Raw genomic sequence first — 20699 nt, 5'->3', positions numbered from 1 at the left:
CGCAGTGGATGAAGCATCGACCTGGAGCGCTGAGGTCGCTGGTTCAAAACTGGGCTTGCCTGGTCAGGGCACATATGGGAGTTGATGCTTCCTGCTCTTCCCTTCTCTCTCTCTCTCTCTAAAACGAATAAATAAAATCTTAAAAAAAAATAAAGCAGGGAGTTGAGACTTGAAAGCACCATGGGAATCTGGGAGAGGGTCCTGGGCAGAGGAACAGCAAGTGCCTGAGTTGGAAGCACAGGTGGAAGATTCAGGATGAGCAGGACAGCTGTGGGGCTCGAGTGGAGGAGAGAGGGGGAAGCAGGAGGAGGGGTCAGAGAGGAAGTAAGGACAGATCGCCTGGGATTTAGGGCCATTGTTTTTTTTGTTTTGTTTTTTGTTTTGTTTTTTTTTTTGTATTTTTCTGAAGCTAGAAACGGGGAGAGACAGTCAGACAGACTCCCGCATGCGCCCGACCGGGATCCACCCGGCACGCCCACCAGGGGCCACGCTCTGCCTACCAGGGGGCGATGCTCTGCCCCTCCGGGGCGTCGCTGTATCGCGACCAGAGCCACTCTAGCGCCTGGGGCAGAGGCCAAGGAGCCATCCCCAGCGCCCAGGCCATCTTTGCTCCAATGGAGCCTTGGCTGCGGGAGGGGAAGAGAGAGACAGAGAGGAAGGGGGGGGGGGTGGAGAAGCAAATGGGCGCTTCTCCTGTGTGCTCTGGCCGGGAATCGAACCCAGGTCCCCCGCACGCCAGGCCGACGCTCTACCGCTGAGCCAACCGGCCAGGGCCAGATTTAGGGCCATTGTAAAGACTGGTTTTAATCTTAGAAGAGGTAAGAAGTAATCAGAAAATTAAATCAACAAGCCCACCACTTTAACTTTACCTCCCAAGTCTTTTTTTTATCTCTCTCTTTCTCTTCATTCTCCCCCCTCCCTTTTTTTAGGTGAGAGGAGGAGAGATAGTGAGGCAGACTCCCGCATATGCACTGACTAGGATCCACCTGGCAACCTGTCTGGGGCCAATGCTCTGGAGTACCGAGCAATTTTTAATGCCTGAGGCTGACATGCTTGGACCAACCAAGCTATCCTCAGTGCCTGCCCGGGAGCACACTCAAATCAATTGAGCCACTGACTATGGGAGGGGAAGAGGGAGAGAAGGGGGATAGAGAGAGTGAGAGAAGCAGATGGTCGCTTCTCCTGTGTGCCCTGACTGGGAATCGAACCTGGGATGTCCGTACACTGGGCTGATGTTCTATCTACTGAGCCACCAGCCAGGGCCTTCTTCTCTCCATTTTGACTCTAGTTATGGTTTGGATCTAGTCATCACTTGGAAGGTCACTACCATTGCCTCCTGGGTTCTCCCTCCAGCTGGTCTGGTTGCTTTAATGGCATCCTTTAAAAATGGATTGATTGATTGATTGGAGAGAGCAAGAGAAACATTGATTTGTTGTTCCACTTATTTATACATTTATTGGTTGCTTCTTGTTATGTGCCCTGACCGGGGATTGAACCGTAACCTTGGCATGCTGGGGCAATATTCTAACTGAGCTACTCAGCCAGGGCTAATTGCATCCTTATCAAGCACCTCCTGTGTGCCCAGTAGCCCACCCCACACTGGGGATGCAGCAACAAACAAGCAGACAAAATCACTACCCATGAAACCTAAATCTGATGGTCGAGTGGTCTAGACAATAAACAAGTGAACATTTGGTATTGATATATAGTATGCAAAGTACACAAATCATAACTGTACAGCGTAATGATTTTTTCATGAACCAAATAGCCCTGTTGCAACCAACACAGAGATCAAGAAACAGTACTCACTCTCCTGACTTCTATTGCTTTTATTTTTTTTAGAGGGAGGGAGAGGGGGAAACACAGATTTGCTGTTTCATTTATTTATGTATTCATTGATTGATTCTTGTATGTGCCCTGACTGGAGATCAAACCCTTAACTTTGGTGTGTTGGGACGATGCTCTGACTAACTGAGCTACCCGGCCAGAGCTCACTCTCCTGGCCTTTAATAACAGATTTATTTTTCCTGGTTTTGAATGTTATATAAAGGAATCATATAGTCCATGCTCTCTTGTGTCTTCTTTCTTTCTTTCTTTCTTTCTTTCTTTCTTTCTTTCTTTCTTTCTTTCTTTCTTTCTTTCTTCTTCATTTTAGAGAGGAGAGGGAGAGACAGACAGAGAGAGAGAGAGAGGAGAGACAGAGAAGGGGGGGAGGAGCTGGAAGCAACAACTCCCTATGTGCCTTGACCAGGCAAGCCCAGGGTTTCGAACTGGCGACCTCAGCATTTCTAGGTCGATGCTTTATCCACTGTGCCACCACAGGTCAGGCTGTCTTGCTTCTTTTGTTCAACCTCATGTTTGTGAATTTCATCTGTTATTGTGGATGGCAATAATTCATTCGCTGTGGAAGGCTTTTAATTGAGGGGTGCCATGGTTTAAGCTCTAGAAGGCTCACTTGGCTGCTATGTGGAGAATAGATTAGAGGGGGGCAAATGCAAGAGTAGGGAGACTGGTCACCAGGCAATAGACACAGGTGGCTTGGCCCAGGGTGCTGGCTGTGGAGGAAAGTGGTCAGAACTCAGATATGTTTTGCAGGTAGACATTATAGAATCTGTGGATAGACTGTGTATGAAATGAGGGAAGGGTGACAGTGGGGTTTATTGTTCAAATTCCTGGAGTTTTATTTTGAGTGAGATGGTGGTTTGTTTGTTTTTTTGTATTTTTCTGAAGCTGGAAACGGGGAGAGACAGTCAGACAGACTCCCGCATGCGCCCGACTGGGATCCACCCGGCATGCCCACCAGGGGCGACGCTCTGCCCACCAGGGGGCGATGCTCTGCCCCTCCGGGGCGTCGCTCTGCCGCGACCAGAGCCATTCTAGCGCCTGGGGCAGAGGCCAAGGAGCCATCCCCAGCGCCCGGGCCCTCTTTGCTCCAATGGAGCCTTGGCTGCGGGAGGGGAAGAGAGAGACAGAGAGGAAGGAAGGGGGGGTGGAGAAGCAAATGGGCGCTTCTCCTATGTGCCCTGGCCAGGAATCGAACCCGGGTCCCCCACACGCCAGGCCGATGCTCTACCGCTGAGCCAACCGGCCAGGGCCTGAGTGAGATGGTTTTGAGTGAGAATCAGACTTTAGGATTGACTGGAGAGTTCCATTTAAAAGATTTTATTTATTGATTTTAGGGGGGTGAAGAATGGGAAGCATCAACTCATAGTAGTTCCTTCTGGTATGTACCTTGACCAGGCAAGCTCGAGGTTTCAGACTGGCGACCTCAGCACTCTAAGTTGAGGCTCTATCCACCATGCAACCACCGGCCGGTCAGGTGAAATTTCCATTTTATTTTTTTTTTCATTTTTCCGAAGCTGGAAACGGGGAGGCAGTCAGACAGACTCCCGCATGCGCCCGACGGGGAGCCACCCGGCATGCCCACCAGGGGGTGATGTTCTGCCCCTCTGGGGCATCGCTCTGTTGCAACCAGAGCCACTCTAGCACCTGAGGCAGAGGCCACAGAGCCATCCCCAGCGCCCGGGCCATCTTTGCTCCAATGGAGCCTTGGCTGCGGGAGGGGAAGAGAGAGACGGAGAGGAGGAGGGGTGGAGAAGCAGATGGGCGCTTCTCCTGTGTGCCCTGGCTGGGAATCGAACCGGGACTCCCGCACACCAGGCCGACGCTCTACCACTGAGCCAACCGGCCAGGGCCAGAAATTTCCATTTTAAATGCCACACGAATATAGGGGGAGCCTATGCCAGGAGCAGTTTGAGTTATATCTGTGAGTCCAGCTTAATTAATTGCACTTATTTTTTGCCATTGTGCAAAAAACACAAGCTATTGTGTTTGGATAAGTTATATGTTCATCCTAACTACTGGGCATCCATGTGGATATGTCAAATAAGCCATTGGATATCTTGATCAGAGCTGGAAATGTATATCTGGGAGCATGCAGATGCATTTAAAGTCATGGATCTGGTGGGAATCCTAAGAGGAGATGTGGAGGGAAAAAGAAGATGGGAAAGATGCAGTGGTGTGATGTGGGAGAAAACCAGGCTGGTGTGAGCAGTCCAGGTTTCGAGAAGGAGGAACAGTCTGCTCCGCTGCCTGCTGACAGGGCAGAGATGTCCACTTGGTGGTTGACAAGTGGGGAGGTTTGAGGTTGGGGAGGGAATGGAGCAAAGACAGGGCAGACACAAGATAAATAGCTCTTCCCCACATGGCTGTGAGGGAGAACAGAGAAATGGGCATAGGTTTAGGGGATGGGGCATAAAAGAAGTTGGTTTTTTTTTCAGTGAGAGGAGGGGAGGCAGAGACAGACTCCAGCATGTGCCCCAACTGGCATCCACCCAGCATGCCCACTAGGGTGGCGATGCTCTGCCCATCTGGGGCGTCGCTCTGTTGCTCTGCAACTGAGCTCTTCTTAGTGTCTGAGGCGGAAACTGTGGAGCCATCCTCAGCACCTGGGGCCAACTTACTCCAATTGAGCTGTGGCTGCAGGAGGGGAGGGGAAAAGAGAAAGAGACAGAGAAAGAGAGAGAGAGAGAGAGAGAGAGAGAGAGAGAAGCAAGAGGGGGAGGGGTGGAGAAGCAGATGGGCGCTTCTCCTGTGTGCACTGACTGGGAATTGAATCCAGGACTTCCACATGCCAGGCTGATGCTCTACCACTGGGCCAACTGGCCAGGGCCAAAATAAATATTTTTAAAGAGGGGAGGGGGTGAAAGAGAATATTTGAATTATAAAAGATTGATAGCCTGACCAAGCAGTGGCTCAGTGGAAAGAGCGTTGTACTGAGACGTGAAGAACCCAGGTTTGAAACGCCAAGGTTGCTGACTTGAGTGTAGGCTCATCTAGTTTGAGAAAAGCTCACTAGTTTGAGCCCAAGGTCGCTGGCTTGAGCAAGGGGTCACTCGCTCTGCTGTAGCCCCCTGGTCAAGGCACATATGAGAAAGCAATCAATGAACAACTAAGGTGCCGCAATGAAGAATTGATGCTTCTCATCTCTCTCCCTTCCTGTCTGTCTGTCCCTCTCTCTGTCACTAAAAAAAAACAAAAAACAAACAAAACAAAACAAAAACGATAGATTTGGCATTAAAATTAAAAACTTGTTTTCATGAAAAAATATAGGCCCTGGCTTGTTGGCTCAGTGGTAGGGTGCCAGCCCGACATATGGATGTCCCAGGTTTGATTCCCAGTCAGGGCATACAGGAGAAGCGCCTATCTGTTTTTCCATCCCTTCCTGTCCCCCACTCTCCTTGCTGGGTGGATTTCCCTTGGGGCACATGTGGGAGTTTGTCTTTTTTTTTTTAAGTGAGAGGAGGGGCGATAGACAAACTACCACATGTGCCCAACTGGAATCTACCCAGCAACCCCTGTCTGGGGCTGATGCTCTCTCCATCTGGGCTCACACTCACAACCAAGCTATTGTTAGTGCCTGAGGCAGAGGCTCCACCAAGCCATCCTCAGCACCTGGGGCTGATGCTCTTGAAGCAATAGAGGCATGGCTGTGGGAGGGGAATAGAGAGAGAGAGAAAAAAAGGGGCAGAGAAGGCCCTGGCCGGTTGGTTCAGTGGTAGAGCGTCGGCCTGGCGTGCAGGAGTCACCAGTTCAATTTCCGGCCAGGGCACACAGGAGAAGCGCCCATCTGCTTCTCCACCCCTCCCCCTCTCCTTCCTCTCTGTCTCTCTCTTCTCCTCCCGCAGCCAAGGCTCCATTGGAGCAAAGATGGCCCGGGCGCTGAGGATGGCTCCATGGCCTCTGCCTCAGGCGCTAGAATGGCTCTGGTTACAACAGAGCGATGCCCCGGATGGGCAGAGCATCGCCCCCTGGTGGGTGTGCCGGGTGGATCCCGGTCAGGCGCATGCGGGAGTCTGTCTGACTGCCTCCCCATTTCTGGCTTTGAAAAAATACAAAAAAAAAAAAAAAAGAGGGGGGGGCAGGGAGAGGGGTGGAGAAGCAGATGGTCACTTCTTCTGTGTGCCCTGACTGGGAGTTGAAATTGAACCTGGAACTTCCACATGCTGGGTCAACACTCTACCACTGAGCCAACCACCCAGGGCCACGAGTCTGTCTTTCTGTCCCTCCTCTCCTCTCATTTGGAAAAGAAAAAGAAAATAAGAAAACATAAAACAAAATGAAAAACAAGCTTCATACTTATATTTTTTTATTCCTTTTAATTTTTAAAAAGAGAGAGAGAGAGACAGGGAAAGAGAAAGGGAGAAGAGTAAGAAGCATCAATTTTGTAGTTGTGTCATTTTAGTTGTTCATTGAGAGCTTCTCATATATGTGCCTTGACCAGGGTGGAGGGCTCCAGCCGAGCCAGTGATCCCTTGCTCAAGCCAGTGACCTTTGGGCTCAAGGCAGCGACCATGGGGTCATGTCTATGATCCCACACTCAAGCCAGCAACCCTGAGCTCAAGCTGGTGAGCCCACGCTCAAGCCGGCAACCTTGGGGTTTTGAACCTGAGTCTTCAGTGTCCCAGGTCTATGCTCTTTCCACTGCACCACTGCCTGGTCAGGCTGAGCTATACTTTTTTCTAAAACATTTACAATTTTTTCTTGTTGTATATGTGTGCTTGTTCTTCTCTTTCTTTTTTTTTTTAAGCAAAGGAGGAATTTATTGGCCATACAGGAAGAAAGTTAGGGGAAAGGGAACCCTGGAGACAGGTTCAGAGTGTTAGCCCGGGATGAGCTGCCGCTCCTCTGGTTGCAAGACTTGTGGGGTCCCTTATAGCTTAGGAGACAGAGAGGGGAAGAAATACGCTCCTGGAGGGAAGAAGAGGAGAAGGGGAAAGGGAAAGGCGTGGGCATGCTTCCTGACGGGAGAGTGCCTGTGTTTGCTTTTTTTTTTTTAGATTTTATTTATTCATTTTTATTAGAGAGAGAGGGAGGGAGAGATAGAGAGAGAACAGGGGGAGGAGCAGGAAGCATCAACTCCCATATGTGCCTTGACCAGGCAAGCCCAGGGTTTAGAACCGGCGACCTCAGCATTCCAGGTCGACGCCTTATCCACTGCGCCACCACAGGTCAGGCCCTGTGTTTGCTTTTTAAAGCGTTAAAAATATCTGTGAATCCCTGGCCAATAGCTTGTTTGGTTGTAGCATTGTCCCGAAGCACAGAGATTGCTGGTTCAATTCCCGGTCAAGACACACACACACATTCTTGTCTCTCTGTTTCTCTCTCTCCCTACTTTTCTCTCTCTCTCTTTCTCTCAAAAAAAAAAAAAAATCTTTGAAAGGATACATAGAAAGATTAACATCAGGTATCTTCAGGCTAGCATCAAGTGACTGAAGCTCAGGATGAGAGGAAGACTTTTTTTTTAACTATATACCTTTCGTTGCTTTTGAGTTTTGAACCATGCAAACATAAGACCTATTCAAAATTAAGTACATAATTTAAATAAAAAGTCATTTTCAAAGGTTCTTCAAAACAGAAATGGTTTCTCACATTTAAATCTCTAATGTACCTAGAGTTCATATTTGTGTATGGTGTGAGAAAGGAATCCAATTTTAACTCATCTACATGGATAGTCTTGCCCTTCCTACCTTTCTATGCTTAGCTCATTATTATTTATGCTTCAAGATGCAGTTTAGATTCCTATATTCCAACTATGCTGCCATAATACCCCATAAAGCAGTGCTGTCCAATGCAAACCACATATGTAATTTAAGATTTTCTAGTAGACAGATAAAAAAATGAAGAGGTGAAATTAATTTTAATGATATATTTTAACTCAATATGTGTAATCAATATAAAATTATTGAAATAATTTACATTATTTTTTCATAATAAATATTCAAAATCTAGTGTGTATAGCAGATCACAGCTCAGACTAGTGCATTTCAAGTGCCCATGGTCACACTTGGCTAGTGGTTTTTGCTTTGGACAGTGCGGCTCTAAAGACTGCTATCACAGATGTGTTGCATTTTATTGAAATGATCTGTTCTCGTATCAGCCTCTGTTACAAGTCAGTAAGTTTCTGGAGGGTGGGCACTGAGTCTGATTCATCCATGTACTCCTTCTTCTCCATGTACCAAGCTGGTGTTGAGGTACTCAACTTTTTGTTGAATGGAGTGAACTCTGACTGTTGACACACTCTTCCTTATATAAAGCTGAACTTTGCCCACTGGAAAGTTCTACCCAGGGGCCCTAGCTCTGCTCCCTAAATTTTCTCTTCCTCAGGCTAACTAACCCAGAGCAATCTCCTCTGGCCAGGACTCACGCCTGCCTAAAAAAAAAAAAATCTGTTACATTTTCTAATCACTTCCCATGTCAGGATTTTAGTTTCAGAACCTCATTGCGAGTTCCTAAACATCCCAAGGTGTGCAGGGCCTAGGTGTTCTCCTCTCCAGGTGACCTCTGTTGTGCCTCGGTGGGTGCCAGGCACATACTCGGCTCCTCTCAGGACTAACATGTATAGTGCATCTCATTTCTCCTCTGGTCAGATATTTTCCCACCTGCCCTTTCAAAGTCATAAAATTTCAGGGCTGAAAAAGCACACAGGTATCCCAGTTCCATCCCTTCATTTTTCAGCCAGGAAAGGAGGAGGCATGAAGGTTTTCTTGCCCCAGATCTCAGTTAGTGCCAGAGTCGAGGACCAGGGAAAACCCGGAATCCCAGTATTGGGCCAGTGTTTTCTCCACTCCACCAACCTGGCTCTGGGGTCTCCTCCTGCGAGACTCTTCCTTGGTCCAGTCTCCCACCTGGGCTAGCCATCCTCAGCACCTGGAGCCTCAGGCAGCCAGGGCCTGAAGGAAGGTCTGGTGGAGGAGTAAGGTGTGTGAATGTGTGTGTCTTAGGGGTGCATGGAGGAAGGGCAGCAGTAGGTTAAAGTTAACACCAGACAATGATGCAATCACAGAATCTGAATTGAGTGCAGGTCGCTTTAAGACAGGAGTAGCTGTAATTTGAAGCCTGCTGGAAGCTGGATTGGGAGGCAGCAGAAAAATCTCTTGTGTTTGCAGGAGCCCCCTCAGTGTGCAGAAGTCAGCCGGCACCGAGCTGCAGCGCACCACAGGTAAAGGCAGCTCCCGGTCTGGTCTTCGTGTCAGGGGAAGACAGGACAGACTCCCATGGGCTGCGGGGGCTGGGGAGAGGAAGGGTACCCACGGGAATGGAAAAGAGGGGTGTAAAGGAGAGGAGGTGGGGGAACAGGAGCCTCTGCAGCTTGGGCATCAGGGTGAGAGAATGACAGCGGGCAGAGGGAGTTGGGGGAAGAAGGTGGCGACCCATTTATCCCCAAACTCTACTATACCATTAGGAGAGGCTGAAAGACTTGAATGAAGTGGGTGGGAAACCGTGGAGGGGCGTGGTGGTGGGGAACAAGCAGAGAGCTCACCTGCTGGGTCAGGTCTGAGCAGCACCTCAGAGGCTGTGCAGCCCCGAGGGTGGGAGGCTGTCAGGGCGCTGGGCTTCCCCAAGGGCAGTTGGGTGGGCAGCCCAGTCTGCAGCCCAGTCTGCAGCCCAGCCTCAGCTTGGGCTCAGCTATCTGTTGGTTTTTCAGTCAACTGGTGCTGACTTCAGTGGTAACTTCCCAGCACTGCCGAGCAGCTGGCCTGATGAGCCGTGCTGGAGGGCTGGGATGGAGAAGCGCTGGGTCCTTCTACCCAGTGCCCACCCTCTTCCATTGGTCAGATTAGCTGCCAGTAAGAGCTGGGAGGTCAGTGGGGTTTTGGCCTCTCGCAGTGACCATGATTCAGCCTAGTCAGTGTTTGAGGTTTGGGGGCTCTGCAGCCGGTGCTGGAGAGAAGGCTGCCGGCACCCTTTCCGCACCCTGAGGCGAGTCACAGCACGGAGTGGGCTGGGGCCAAGGAAAAGCTCTGGCTTCCCAGAAACCCCACTGCTGTTTGGCCTCTGCCCATCCCCTGGGAGTTCAGCCCCCAGGCTGAGGGTGGGAGAGGAAGGAGGCCAGGTTCTGTGTGTAGGGCTGGTCCTTCTGGGGTGTGGAGGTAAAATTCATGGGCACCCTAGCTCAACGAAACCAGGTCTTCAGAAGAAACATTGCCTGGGGGTGGTGGAGTCACCACAGATGGGGCGGGCCAGGAGGGCACCCCTTGGCATCTCCCTCCCAGAGTCAGGGGACAGGGCAGTGCCCTTCCTTGCACTGCCCATGAGGTCCACCACCATGCGGTTTGAAGGCTGTGTGGTTCAAGGAGGACAAGAAGGAGGAAGAAGAAGAAGACGAGGAGGAGGAGAATGAGGAAGAGAGGGAGAAGGAGGAGGAGGAGGAGGAGGAGGGATGGTGTTTGTCTCACAATTGAATTTAATTTGAAACACATGTGTTGGCTCAAATCTATCCACCCAGCTTGAAGGCAAGATCATGAAATCCTAGTTCCTTATGTCTCTTGATTTGGGCAATGTGGCAGAAAGTAAGGCCTGACCTTGGCCTAACAGGGAGGCTATCTACCGTCTCCCGGTGCCCTCCCCCACCTGGTAGGACAGGAGTCTGGCTTGGATACTGCCCTTTGAACAGGGATGGCATCGTTTTCCCTCTGCCCCTGGCCGGGCAATAGCTGCCTGCCTCTGCCCATGGAACAATCACTATGGACAGGCCATTGAGCATGCTCAGAGGGGCAGACCATTACTCTCTACCCACTTACTGCTCTTGTAGGGGGCTTCCAATAATCTCTCCACTCCCCTCATCCCCAGGGCTTCAGGTGTAGGGTTCAAAGAGATGCCATTAATACTATGTGTCCCAGTGACTGGCTCTGGGCCAGGTGTGGAGCCACGCACCTTTCCTTGCCAGGGTCCCTCACTTCATCTTCAGTCCTCAACCCACCCACATGGTGACGGTGATCACAGGACCTGGGATTGGGGCTCAGACTCTGTAGGAACTCCCACAGAAAAGGCTATTGGAGGCCCTGGCCGGTTGGCTCAGTGGTAGAGAGTCGGCCTGGCATGCAGGAGTTCCGGGTTCGATTCCCAGCCAGGGCACACAGGAGAAGCACCCATCTGCTTCTCCACCCCTCCCCCTCTCCTTACTCTCTGTCTCTCTCTTCCCCTCCTGCAGCCGAGGCTCCATTGGAGCAAAGATGGCCCGGGCGCTGAGGATGGCTCTGTGGCCTCTGCCTCAGGCAGTAGGGTGGCTCTGGTTGCAACAGAGCAACGCCCCAGACAGGCAGAGCATCGACCCCTGGTGGGCATGCCAGGTGGATCCTGGCTGGGCGCATGCGGGAGTCTGTCTGACTGCCTCCCTGTTTCCAACTTAAGAAAAATACAAAAAAAAAAAAAAAAAGGCTATTGGAATTGTGAACTTAGTTTGCTTAAATACTATCCTAGGATGACCTCCACCCCCTCACTCCTATCTTAACTTCTTAATCTGGCCAGAGCGACTGGAGCTAACAACTTTTCTTCTAGCCTTGCTGCCTGCAGATCTCACTGAATTAATTTTCAGTCTCCACAAACCAGTCTCCTGAGACTCAGGCAAGGAAGGCTCTGCCAGCTCTGGGTGGGGCTGGCTGGGTGGAGAGACCAGCTGTAAGTTTGGATGGTGTTAAGGTCCTGATGGAAGATTTCTTCCTGAGCAGCAAGGACAGCTGGCTGGGAGCACAGGGCTCCTCACGCTGAGACCCGAGCTCGAGGTCAGAGTTTACAAAGCAAACGGGCTGGTTCCCACTGGTAGTCCAGCCATAAGCTGAGCAGATTCAGGAGAGAGCTTTTCTTTTGTTGCCTTTCATGCTCTATAATGTTGTCCAGTGGACTATCGGGCTTAATTTTAAGGACTTTAGCCAAAAATCACACACTGTACTCCTAACTTTCCTGTTTGTTCTGAGAAGTCAGAAAAGTATGTGTTGTGTGTGTGGAGGGTATTATTGGGTACATCAAAGGAAAATGAAAGGGCTCGAGACACTGCGCGTGCGTGTGTGTGTGTGTGTGTGTGTGTGTATGTGTGTGTGTATGTGTGTGTGTGTGTGTGTGTGTTTTGCAGGGGAGGAGAAGGGCAGGGAACACATACGCTAAGTTCTTGACTTGGCAGTGTGGACGGAAGGAGAACATGGACCAGACGAAGGTCCTGGTTGCTGAGACTTTGTCCCACTTTCTAATCAGAAGGCCTCTTGAAACATCTGGCCTGTGAACCCCGCCCCTGCCTCACGCCTCCCCACCCCGACACCATGAGCCCCTAGAAGCAGTGAATGCAGGAGGGCAAGGACTGTGGAGCACCCAGAGGCCTGGACCCAGACTTCCCTTCTCCCTTGTGATCCAGGGGCCAGACTGAGCCGGGTCAGAAGGGACCACAGCAGGGCGGTTGAAGGGGCGTAGGTGGTCTTCCTAAGAGTGGGGTCGTTTAACCTGAAGGAAAGAAGGCTCCGGAGGTGTAAGAGCTATTTTCGAGCTGGTATGAGGAAGAAGACCCCGTTCCCCAGGGAAGAAGGGGGTCTTAGGGTTCCAGTTGTGGGGACACATTCTGACTCAGGGGCCACTGGAGCGCTCACCTGTCTCTGGCACTGGTAAGTTCCAGTAAGGCATTATCTAATTTAATCCTCATCACAATAGTTAAGAACTACTTAATTTCCATTTTACAAAAGAAGATACTGTGATTTTGAAAGGTAGAGGCCCTAGCCAGGTAGCTCCATTGGTTAGATCATTGTCCCAATGCACCAGGATTGAGGGTTTGATCCCCACTCAGGGCACATACAAGAATCAGCCAGTGAATAAGTGGAATAACAAATCAATGTTTCTCTCTCTCTCTCTCTCCCCACTTTCTCTCTCTCTCTCTCAAATCAATAATAATAAAAAAGAAAGTAATTAAGACAGAGAATTGAGATTTAAAACCAGGCTGTCTGAACCTAGATCCAGCACTCCTAACCGTGAGAGTAAGAGCTCTTGACATAGAACTGTCTGGGAAGGGAATGAGGTCCTTATGAGGCCAGTGTCCAGGCCAGAGGAATTCAAGGAGAGAGTTTGAGAACTGTTTGGGGAGAGCAGGGGCTGAACCAGATGCCTCCATTCTCTGTATTCTGTGGTTCTACTACACATGAGCCTAGATGCTGCTCCATTCTGCTACTCGATATTGCCCCTGGTCCAGTATCATGGACTGGTCAGGTGGCTCCAGGGAAAAGCCTTACTGTGCATTTGCTAGACCATATCCACACACAGGAGCCCCCTGCTACATCTTCACTCTCCAGGAACCGGGAGCTGTAGGTTTGAAGGTGGGTATCCTGACACAGACAATGGGTAAAAGCTCAAGCTGACTGGATATGACTGTGGGCCTTAAGGCAGGTGTGTGTGTGTGTGGGGAGTTGCTGAGAGGGAGGAATCTAGGTGAGGTCTACATTCAGCCTGGGGAGGCTGGAGGGAAGGTGCCTAGTCCTGCCAAGCCCCTGCTCCCCGGCCAAGGTGGCCGGTGGTGCAGGATGGCGGGTGAAGAAGCAAGCGGCCTTCCACCTCTTGTTTTCTTGCAGGCCCCGGGATGCAGGTCCTCATGCTCCTCCTCTGGACTGGAGCCCTCCTCGGGAGTGGCAGCTGCCAGAACAGCGCTGGCAGCCCAGAGGTCAGTCAGTGGTGGGTGGGGTGCGGTGGGGGTGTGGGGGGAGGAGCAAGCCCAGCCCTGCCTCAGCAGGTACCCAGGTTCGGGCCAGGCCCTGACCTCTATGTCTAGACATCAACAAACAGAGAAAATGTCTTGCCCTGCCTTTCAGACAGCATAGCAGGGACAAAAAGACACAAAAGAGTGAAAAGCAAAAGCACTCTTACCCCCAGGGCTGCCCCTTCAGTGAAGACCTTTTCTCATTACCTTGTGTTACTGTGGGTCTCACTGTGGTTACTACTCTCGGATATTTGTTCTGATGTAAGCGTGCAGGACGGCCTATTTTCTGTGCAGAGGGAGTACATTTGGGTTGCAGAGGCAGGTGCAGAGAAGCCTGTGCTATGTAACCATGGGGGTAGTGATTGTCACAGGAATGGCCAGGGTAGCCAAGGTCCTGGACTTTGTTGAATTCTGGCTCTACCTCTCACTAGCTTTGTGACTTTAGGCAAGTTAGTTTTACCCAAGTGTCTGTTTTCTTGTCTATAAAATGGGATTAAAAATGCCGAACCACGTGGCTAGTCACTATTTCATCTATTAAACTCCCACTCTGTAGGTGCTAGGGATGGGTGGAAACGATAAGACTCAGATCTTGCCTTCAAGGAACTCAATCTTTAGCGATATTAGTCTTCGGGGTATTAAATACATCAGCAAGTATAAAATGAAGTAACTCCAATGAAAAGAGCTAGCACGGAGCCCAGTCAGTACATGGCAGGTGGTTAATATACATAGGTGGTATTTGACTCTAAAATAAAAAAGGTCAGAAAACCAAAAGGTACCTTCAGATTGGGGCAAACTGGGAAAGTCTGTGGTGGCAGAGACGGTATCCAAGCAGGGCCATGAAATCCAGGGAGGGTTTGACAGATAGAGACCGGGGATCAATAAGCAAGGGCGAGCAGAGAGGAACCCTGTCTGGCCTGGGAACGGGGTTTCTTGGAAGGAGAGGGCGTTCTTCTCCTCTCTTTTTTTTTTAAGAGAGAGACAGAAAGGGAGAGAGATGAGAAGCATGAATTCGAAGTGGCATCACTTTAGTTGGTTTTTTTTGTTTGTTTTGTTTTTACAGAGACAGAGAGAGAGTCAGAGAGAGGGATAGACAGGGACAGACAGACAGGAACGGAGAGAGATGAGAAGCATCAATCATCAGTTTTTCGTTGTGACACCTTAGTTGTTCATTGATTGCTTTCTCACATGTGCCTTGACCGTGGGCCTTCAGCAGACTGAGTAACCCCTTGCTCGAGCCAGCGACCTTGGGTCCAAGCTGGTGAGCTTTTGCTCAAACCAGATGAGCCCGTGCTCAAGCTGGTCACCTCAGGGTCTTGAACCTGGGTCCTCGGCATCCCAGCCTGACGCTCTATCCACTGCGCCACCGCCTGGTCAGGCTTCTTCTTCTTTTTTTAAAAATTTTATTTTTTTTCTTCTTCTTCTTTTTTTTTTTTTTTAAATGTGTGTCATGGCCTGAAGCTCACAGTCACTAGCATTTAAACCTAATCAGCCAATCTGTCTTCTGGGCCTCTCCTCAGCAGAGAGCTCCTAAATGATCAGGGAACAAACTCATTCCGATGTTAGGCTAAACATACCATACTCGGGCAGGGGGCCAGAACAACGGTCCTACTCAAAGTGGTGAGGAGACCAGGCATCCTCTGCTCATCTCCACTGGTCCTTGTACTCAAATCCAGGGCTCCCCAGCCCCCGAAACCACGGGGGTGTCAGTGGAGGAGGAGGACCCCTTCTTCAAGGTCCCCGTGAACAAGCTGGCAGCAGCCGTCTCCAACTTCGGCTATGACCTGTACCGAGTGAAATCCAGCCTGAGCCCCACTGCCAATGTGCTGCTGTCTCCACTCAGTGTGGCCACTGCCCTCTCTGCCCTGTCGCTGGGTGAGTTCTCTGACACCGAAAGCCCCGGATCCTAGAGCTGCCATCCAGCCACTGCCCATCTGTGGCCCGAGAGACACTTCTGCTCAGGGAGGGGCACACAGCCATTGAAACTGGCCCCCGCGGGGTCCCAGCATGCGAGTGAGAGCTTGAAGCCGGTGCACATACATCTCCCTCACTCCACTGGAGGGTGCTGAGCACTTGCTGACACAGGTGTGTGACTTCAGGACCACTTGGTGACATGGTGACTTTGACACTCATGAATTCCTTCTATGGGCTTCTACCACATGCCAGCCATTAGCCTAGTTTCTGGGGATATAACTGCACACAAACTGGCATAGTTTCTGCTGTCACTGGGGTCGCAGCCGAGTCCACAGGGGAAACTGATAAACAGGTAGCTACAGAGCAGTCTGGAGAGTGCTGTGATGGCAGAGGCACAGGGACTGGCAGCCTCATTCCCACCTTTCTCTCGCTCCGGGCCTGATGCCCTGAGCCTGCCTTAGGAAAATCTCTATTTCTTCTGCCGCCTTCAAATTCCTTCCTACCTAGAATGTCTCCAGTATCAGAAGACAAAAAGACTAAGGGTATATGTCTCTTTCCAGTCATGGGAGCTGGCCTGAGTTGTGCCCAGGTGAACAGTTACCGAGGCCTTGTCTCTCTGGCAGGAGCTGAACAGCGGACAGAATCCAGCATTCACCGAGCTCTCTACTATGACCTGATCACCAACCCAGACATTCATGGCACCTATAAGGAACTCCTTGCCTCCATCACTGCCCCCCCAAAAAGCCTGAAGACTGTGTCCCGGATCATCTTTGAGAGGAGTGAGTGTGCTAGCCAGGACTGTCTGAGGAGCATGGGGCTCTTTGCTCCGTAAGGGGTGGTTTCTTTCTAAACAGTAGATCATGTCTGCCCGGGCCAGGCCTGGCACTGGTAGGCAGGAAGGGGCCCTGTGATCCCAAAGGGGATCAGAAAGAGGAAGTGGGCTGACAGACAGTGGGAGGGCTGGGGGAGGGCAGTAACATGAAGAGAAACAGCTGTGAGCAAAATCTATAGTTCCCTGTTCAGTGCCGCCCGGGGAAGCTGGCACGGAGTCCCAGCAAGTCAGGGAAGAAGGCACTAGGCAGGAAGTCAGGGCCTGCTGAGTGGTAAACCAAAGCCTGAGCCAGGCATGCTTTTCAAAGAGGGAATAATGGTTGAGCTCTCAGACTACGTTAACCCTGCTCCATCTCTTCCCAGAGCTGCGGATAAAATCCAGCTTCGTTGCACCACTGGAAAAGTCATATGGGACCAGGCCTAGAATCCTGACCGGCAATTCTCGCGTGGACCTTCAGGAGATTAACAACTGGGTGCAGGCCCAGATGAAAGGGAAAATCGCTAGGTCCACGAGGGAAATGCCCAGTGAAATCAGCATTCTCCTCCTGGGTGTGGCTTACTTCAAGGGTGAGGGCTTCTCCACTTCTCTTTTGGCCCAGGATGGATGGTGGGGATCAGACAGGACCAGGAAAGGGGGGAAATCAAAGACCTAGTTCAACAACAACCTAGAGGCAAAGCCAGAGGAGGACCTGAGAAACGCACTTGCCTGAGCACCGTCAGCTTGTCACCAAGTCCAAGGCCTACAAAGTGTAAGAGGCTTGTGGAGAGAGTAGAAGAGAGAAGAAAGCATGACTATTCTTGTGCCTGTTTGGCACTCTTAGATTTCTGGCTGCAGTCAGACAAAGTTCAAAGCCCAGCCCCCCTGTTACTGGCTCTGAGCCTTGCACAAGCTTCACAGCCTTTCTGGGCCTAGTTTCTCCACCGTAACAAGGGGATGATACACTTACTTTAGAGGCACTCTACAGCACCTCCCATCTTCATTCACATCAACCCTAGCACTGAAGCCAGGACACAGTGGGTACTCACTAAACCACTGCTAGTTTTTGAACAACATTTTTCTAAGCTGTGGTCATGTGCCCAAGACTATTCCACAGGCCCACTGGGAGGCCAGCCCTATTTGGATAAGCCTTGGTGGGATTTTGGGCAACCTCCCTTTTTTGTTTGTTTTGTTTTTTGTGACAGAGAGAGGGACAGATAGGGACAAACAGACAGGAAGGGAGAGAGATGAAAAGTATCAGTTCTTTGTTGCAGCACCTTAGTTGTTTACTGATTGCTTTCTCATATGTGCCTTGACTGGGGGCTACAGCAGACTGAGTGACCCCATGCTCAAGCCAGCGATCTTGGGCTCAAGCTGGTGAGCCTTGCTCAAACCAGATAAGCCAGTGCTCAAGCTGGCAACCTTGGGGTTTTGAACCTGGGTCTTCTGTGTCCCAGTCCAATGCTCTATCCACCGCAACCCCACCTGATCAGGCTGGGCAACCTCCCCTTAAGATGCTTTACAACCACCAAGAATGGACCTCTTAACGCCTAGAGAAAAGCTCTACTTGAAGCAGTGGTCCCCAGAAAGTGAAAACAGACTCAGTTATAGGCCAGCATATTCAAAGGCAACATTAAACTAAGGGATTTTGATCATCAACTCGCTGTGTGGGCGCTGGCAAGTCACTTCCCCTCCCTGGGCGTCAGTGAGAGGGGTTTGCAGCTGTGAGAGGGGTTAGGAGATGATGTCCGGGTCCCTTCCAGCTCTGACTGCCTTTGGTTCTGTCTCCCAGACACACCACTGTAAAAGTGTATAGCAATTTATTTTTCTCCCAGGCAATTATGGAACTTGTATAACCCAGACAAACAAGTCAATAAAATCAACATATTTCCTTCTGAGTTTATTTATTCCCTGATGTGTCAGGGCCTCTGACAACTAATATTCCTTGAACCAGGCAATTTCCAATACTATGTTTCGGTCTCAGCACCGTCCCAATGCCTTTCCGGTCTCCTGGGGCTTAGGGTACTCCATTTGTTTCATTCCAGGGCAGTGGGTAACAAAGTTTGACTCCAGAAAGACTTCTCTCCAGGATTTCCATTTGGATGAGGAGAGGACTGTGAAAGTCCCTATGATGTCAGACCCTAAGGCTGTCTTACGCTATGGCTTGGATTCTGATCTCAGCTGCAAGGTTTGTAGGGGTGGGGTGAGTGGTGGGTGGGGGACAAAGACTAACAGATGGTGTGGAAATAGAATGACTTTTGAGATCTGACTGCAATCTAAATTTTATCCACTGAGTGACCTTCAGCAAGTTAATAGCTTCTCTGAGCCTTTTTATTTTTCTTAAAATAAAGGTGAGTAGAAACTTACCCTCTCAGTATTGCTCATAAGAATTAATAAGGCAATGTGAAATAAACTTATTGTGAAATTAGGGCCCTCAAAATTGGGTACTCAAATGTTGGTGTTTTATTGTCTTTTTTTTTTTTTTTTTTTTAGTGTGTGTGTGTGGGGAGAACTTTTATTTCTAGAATTCAAAGCCAAACTTTCAAAAACTGTCACAAATTCCAAACTGCTGACATTCTAAATCTTTCACATATACCTGACTTCTATTCATTCTAGGTCAGTAGTTCTTAAGCTTTTTCTTTGGGAATCTGACAAAGTGCCTAAAATATTTGGAAGAAATGTCATGTATGAACACACACACACTTCTGTATATAATTTAAGGGACTATCGGGGCCCGTGATGCCATTTGACCCATCGACCTTATGTTAAGAACCTCTGCTCAAAGGACCCATTTTATTTCTGCTTCTGTGTTGCTGTGCCCAATGGCCCCTTCTAGTCCAGGACTCTCTATATAACAGATGATCAGTAACTATTGGCAGATATACTTTGGGAGAAAACAGAGACCTGGAATTCAATTCTAGCTCCTTAGAACCAGAGAAGAAAATTCTTTCAGCAGATAACTTCAGCTGGTATTAGGCCAAGGTAAGAAAAGACAAGTCAACTTTTTGAAGGAACATTAGGAAACATCTTGCTGCCAGAAAGAGAGACGATGGTTAAACAGATTAGGGACTGGAAAAGCAGGGCCAGGGCCCCAACACAGGTGAGGGGAAGGCAACTGGTGTGTGTCTGTGCACGTGCACACACGCGTGCATGCACACCTATCCCTAGGTCCTGAAGGACTAACCCATGTGCCTTTTTCCCTGTTGTTTCAGATTGCCCAGCTGCCCTTGACTGGAAGAATGAGTGTAATCTTCTTCCTGCCTCTGAAAGTGACTCAGAACTTGACCATGATAGAAGAGAGCCTCACCTCTGAGTTCATCCATGACATAGACCGAGAACTGAAGACGGTTCAAGCAGTCCTGACCATCCCTAAGCTGAAGCTGAGTTACGAAGGCGAAGTCACTAAGTCCCTGCAGGAGATGAGTATGTCCGAGGCTCCTGTGCTCTCAGGGTGGGTGGGGTGGAGTCTTTGAGCCTTCCACCTTGCTAAGCAGACGTAAAGGCTCCAGGACTTTGTAGGGAGACCATGGATGATTCCTTAATTCTAATGCATAGTGCTGGAGAAGACTGAACTGCCTTCCTTATCAGATTCATTCCTTAGCCTCGTGATCCTACATCCTAGAACAGGAACTCAGAACACTGTCTATCTCTCGACAGGTCTGTTGAACTGGTTTCTAATCGTAACTCAGTTGCTGTATGCTCTTCAGCAAGTCACTTAACCTTTAACTGGAGCTCTATGTATCCCGCAAAGGGTCAAAAGTGTGTTCTATTCCCAGCTGGCTTATCTCCTTGAATCAGGATTTAGGAATTAGGGCTGTATTCTTCCTTGGGGTGTTGGATAAGACAGGGTTTTAATGGCAATCTCTCTCAATCTCTGCAGAGCTGCAATCCTTGTTTGATACACCAGACTTTAGCAAGATCACGGGCAAATCTATCAAACTTACTCAAGTAGAACATCGAGCTGGCTTTGAATGGAATGAGGATGGCACCAGCACCACCCCCAGCCCAGAGCTCCAGCCTGCCCGCCTTACCTTCCCCCTGGACTATCACCTTAACCAACCTTTCATCTTTGTACTGAGGGACACAGACACAGGGGCCCTGCTCTTCATAGGCAAAATTCTGGACCCCAGGGGCACTTAATGCTCCAGTTTAATGTTCAAATGCCCTAGAAGAAGAAGAGCCTGGAGGGATGGCAGATTATACATTACATGAAGGCTGTCCCTATAAGGTTTCAATGTATACTTTGCAATAAAAGTGCTTTATCCTTAACTTTTGTTACCTTGTTCCTCCTCCTATTTTGAAGTATATAAGTTTAATATAAAGATAAATAGCCCTTTAGGAATTTTCTGGGCCCATATTTATAGCCTGGGCCTATCTAAACTCTGAAGACAGTCACCATTGATAAGAACTTTCAGTTATCTGCATGGTAAGGCAGGAACTGCTTCTCTGCTTTGGGATGTTTACATACAA

The 20699-nt window shown here is 49.7% G+C and overlaps 1 protein-coding gene across 1 annotated transcript; it reads left to right on the top strand.

Annotated features, from left to right (window-relative positions):
* Positions 1-8863: 8863 nt before the first annotated feature.
* On the top strand, positions 8864-20498 carry SERPINF1 (serpin family F member 1). Its single transcript, XM_066363484.1, has 8 exons — positions 8864-9001; positions 13386-13474; positions 15184-15382; positions 16045-16200; positions 16616-16819; positions 18275-18417; positions 19442-19652; positions 20110-20498. The coding sequence occupies exons 2-8, from the start codon at positions 13394-13396 to the stop codon at positions 20367-20369; spliced, it is 1254 nt and encodes a 417-aa protein (XP_066219581.1). The 5' UTR covers positions 8864-9001; positions 13386-13393; the 3' UTR covers positions 20370-20498.
* The last annotated feature ends 201 nt before the right edge of the window (positions 20499-20699 follow it).

The sequence above is a fragment of the Saccopteryx leptura genome, chromosome 2, assembly GCF_036850995.1.
Source record: "Saccopteryx leptura isolate mSacLep1 chromosome 2, mSacLep1_pri_phased_curated, whole genome shotgun sequence".
Taxonomy (NCBI): Eukaryota; Metazoa; Chordata; class Mammalia; order Chiroptera; family Emballonuridae; genus Saccopteryx; species Saccopteryx leptura.
Note: the sequence above shows the minus strand (reverse complement) of the source record. Positions and strands in the feature narration are given on the sequence as shown.

Excerpts from the sequence above, each read along its gene's own strand:
- SERPINF1 (XM_066363484.1), top strand. The coding sequence starts at position 13,394 with ATGCAGGTCCTCATGCTCCTCCTCTGGACTGGAGCCCTCCTCGGGAGT. Across the intron at positions 16,201-16,615 it reads CCGGATCATCTTTGAGAGGA|AGCTGCGGATAAAATCCAGC; the intron begins GTGAGTGTGCTA and ends ATCTCTTCCCAG. Across the intron at positions 18,418-19,441 it reads ATTCTGATCTCAGCTGCAAG|ATTGCCCAGCTGCCCTTGAC; the intron begins GTTTGTAGGGGT and ends CTGTTGTTTCAG.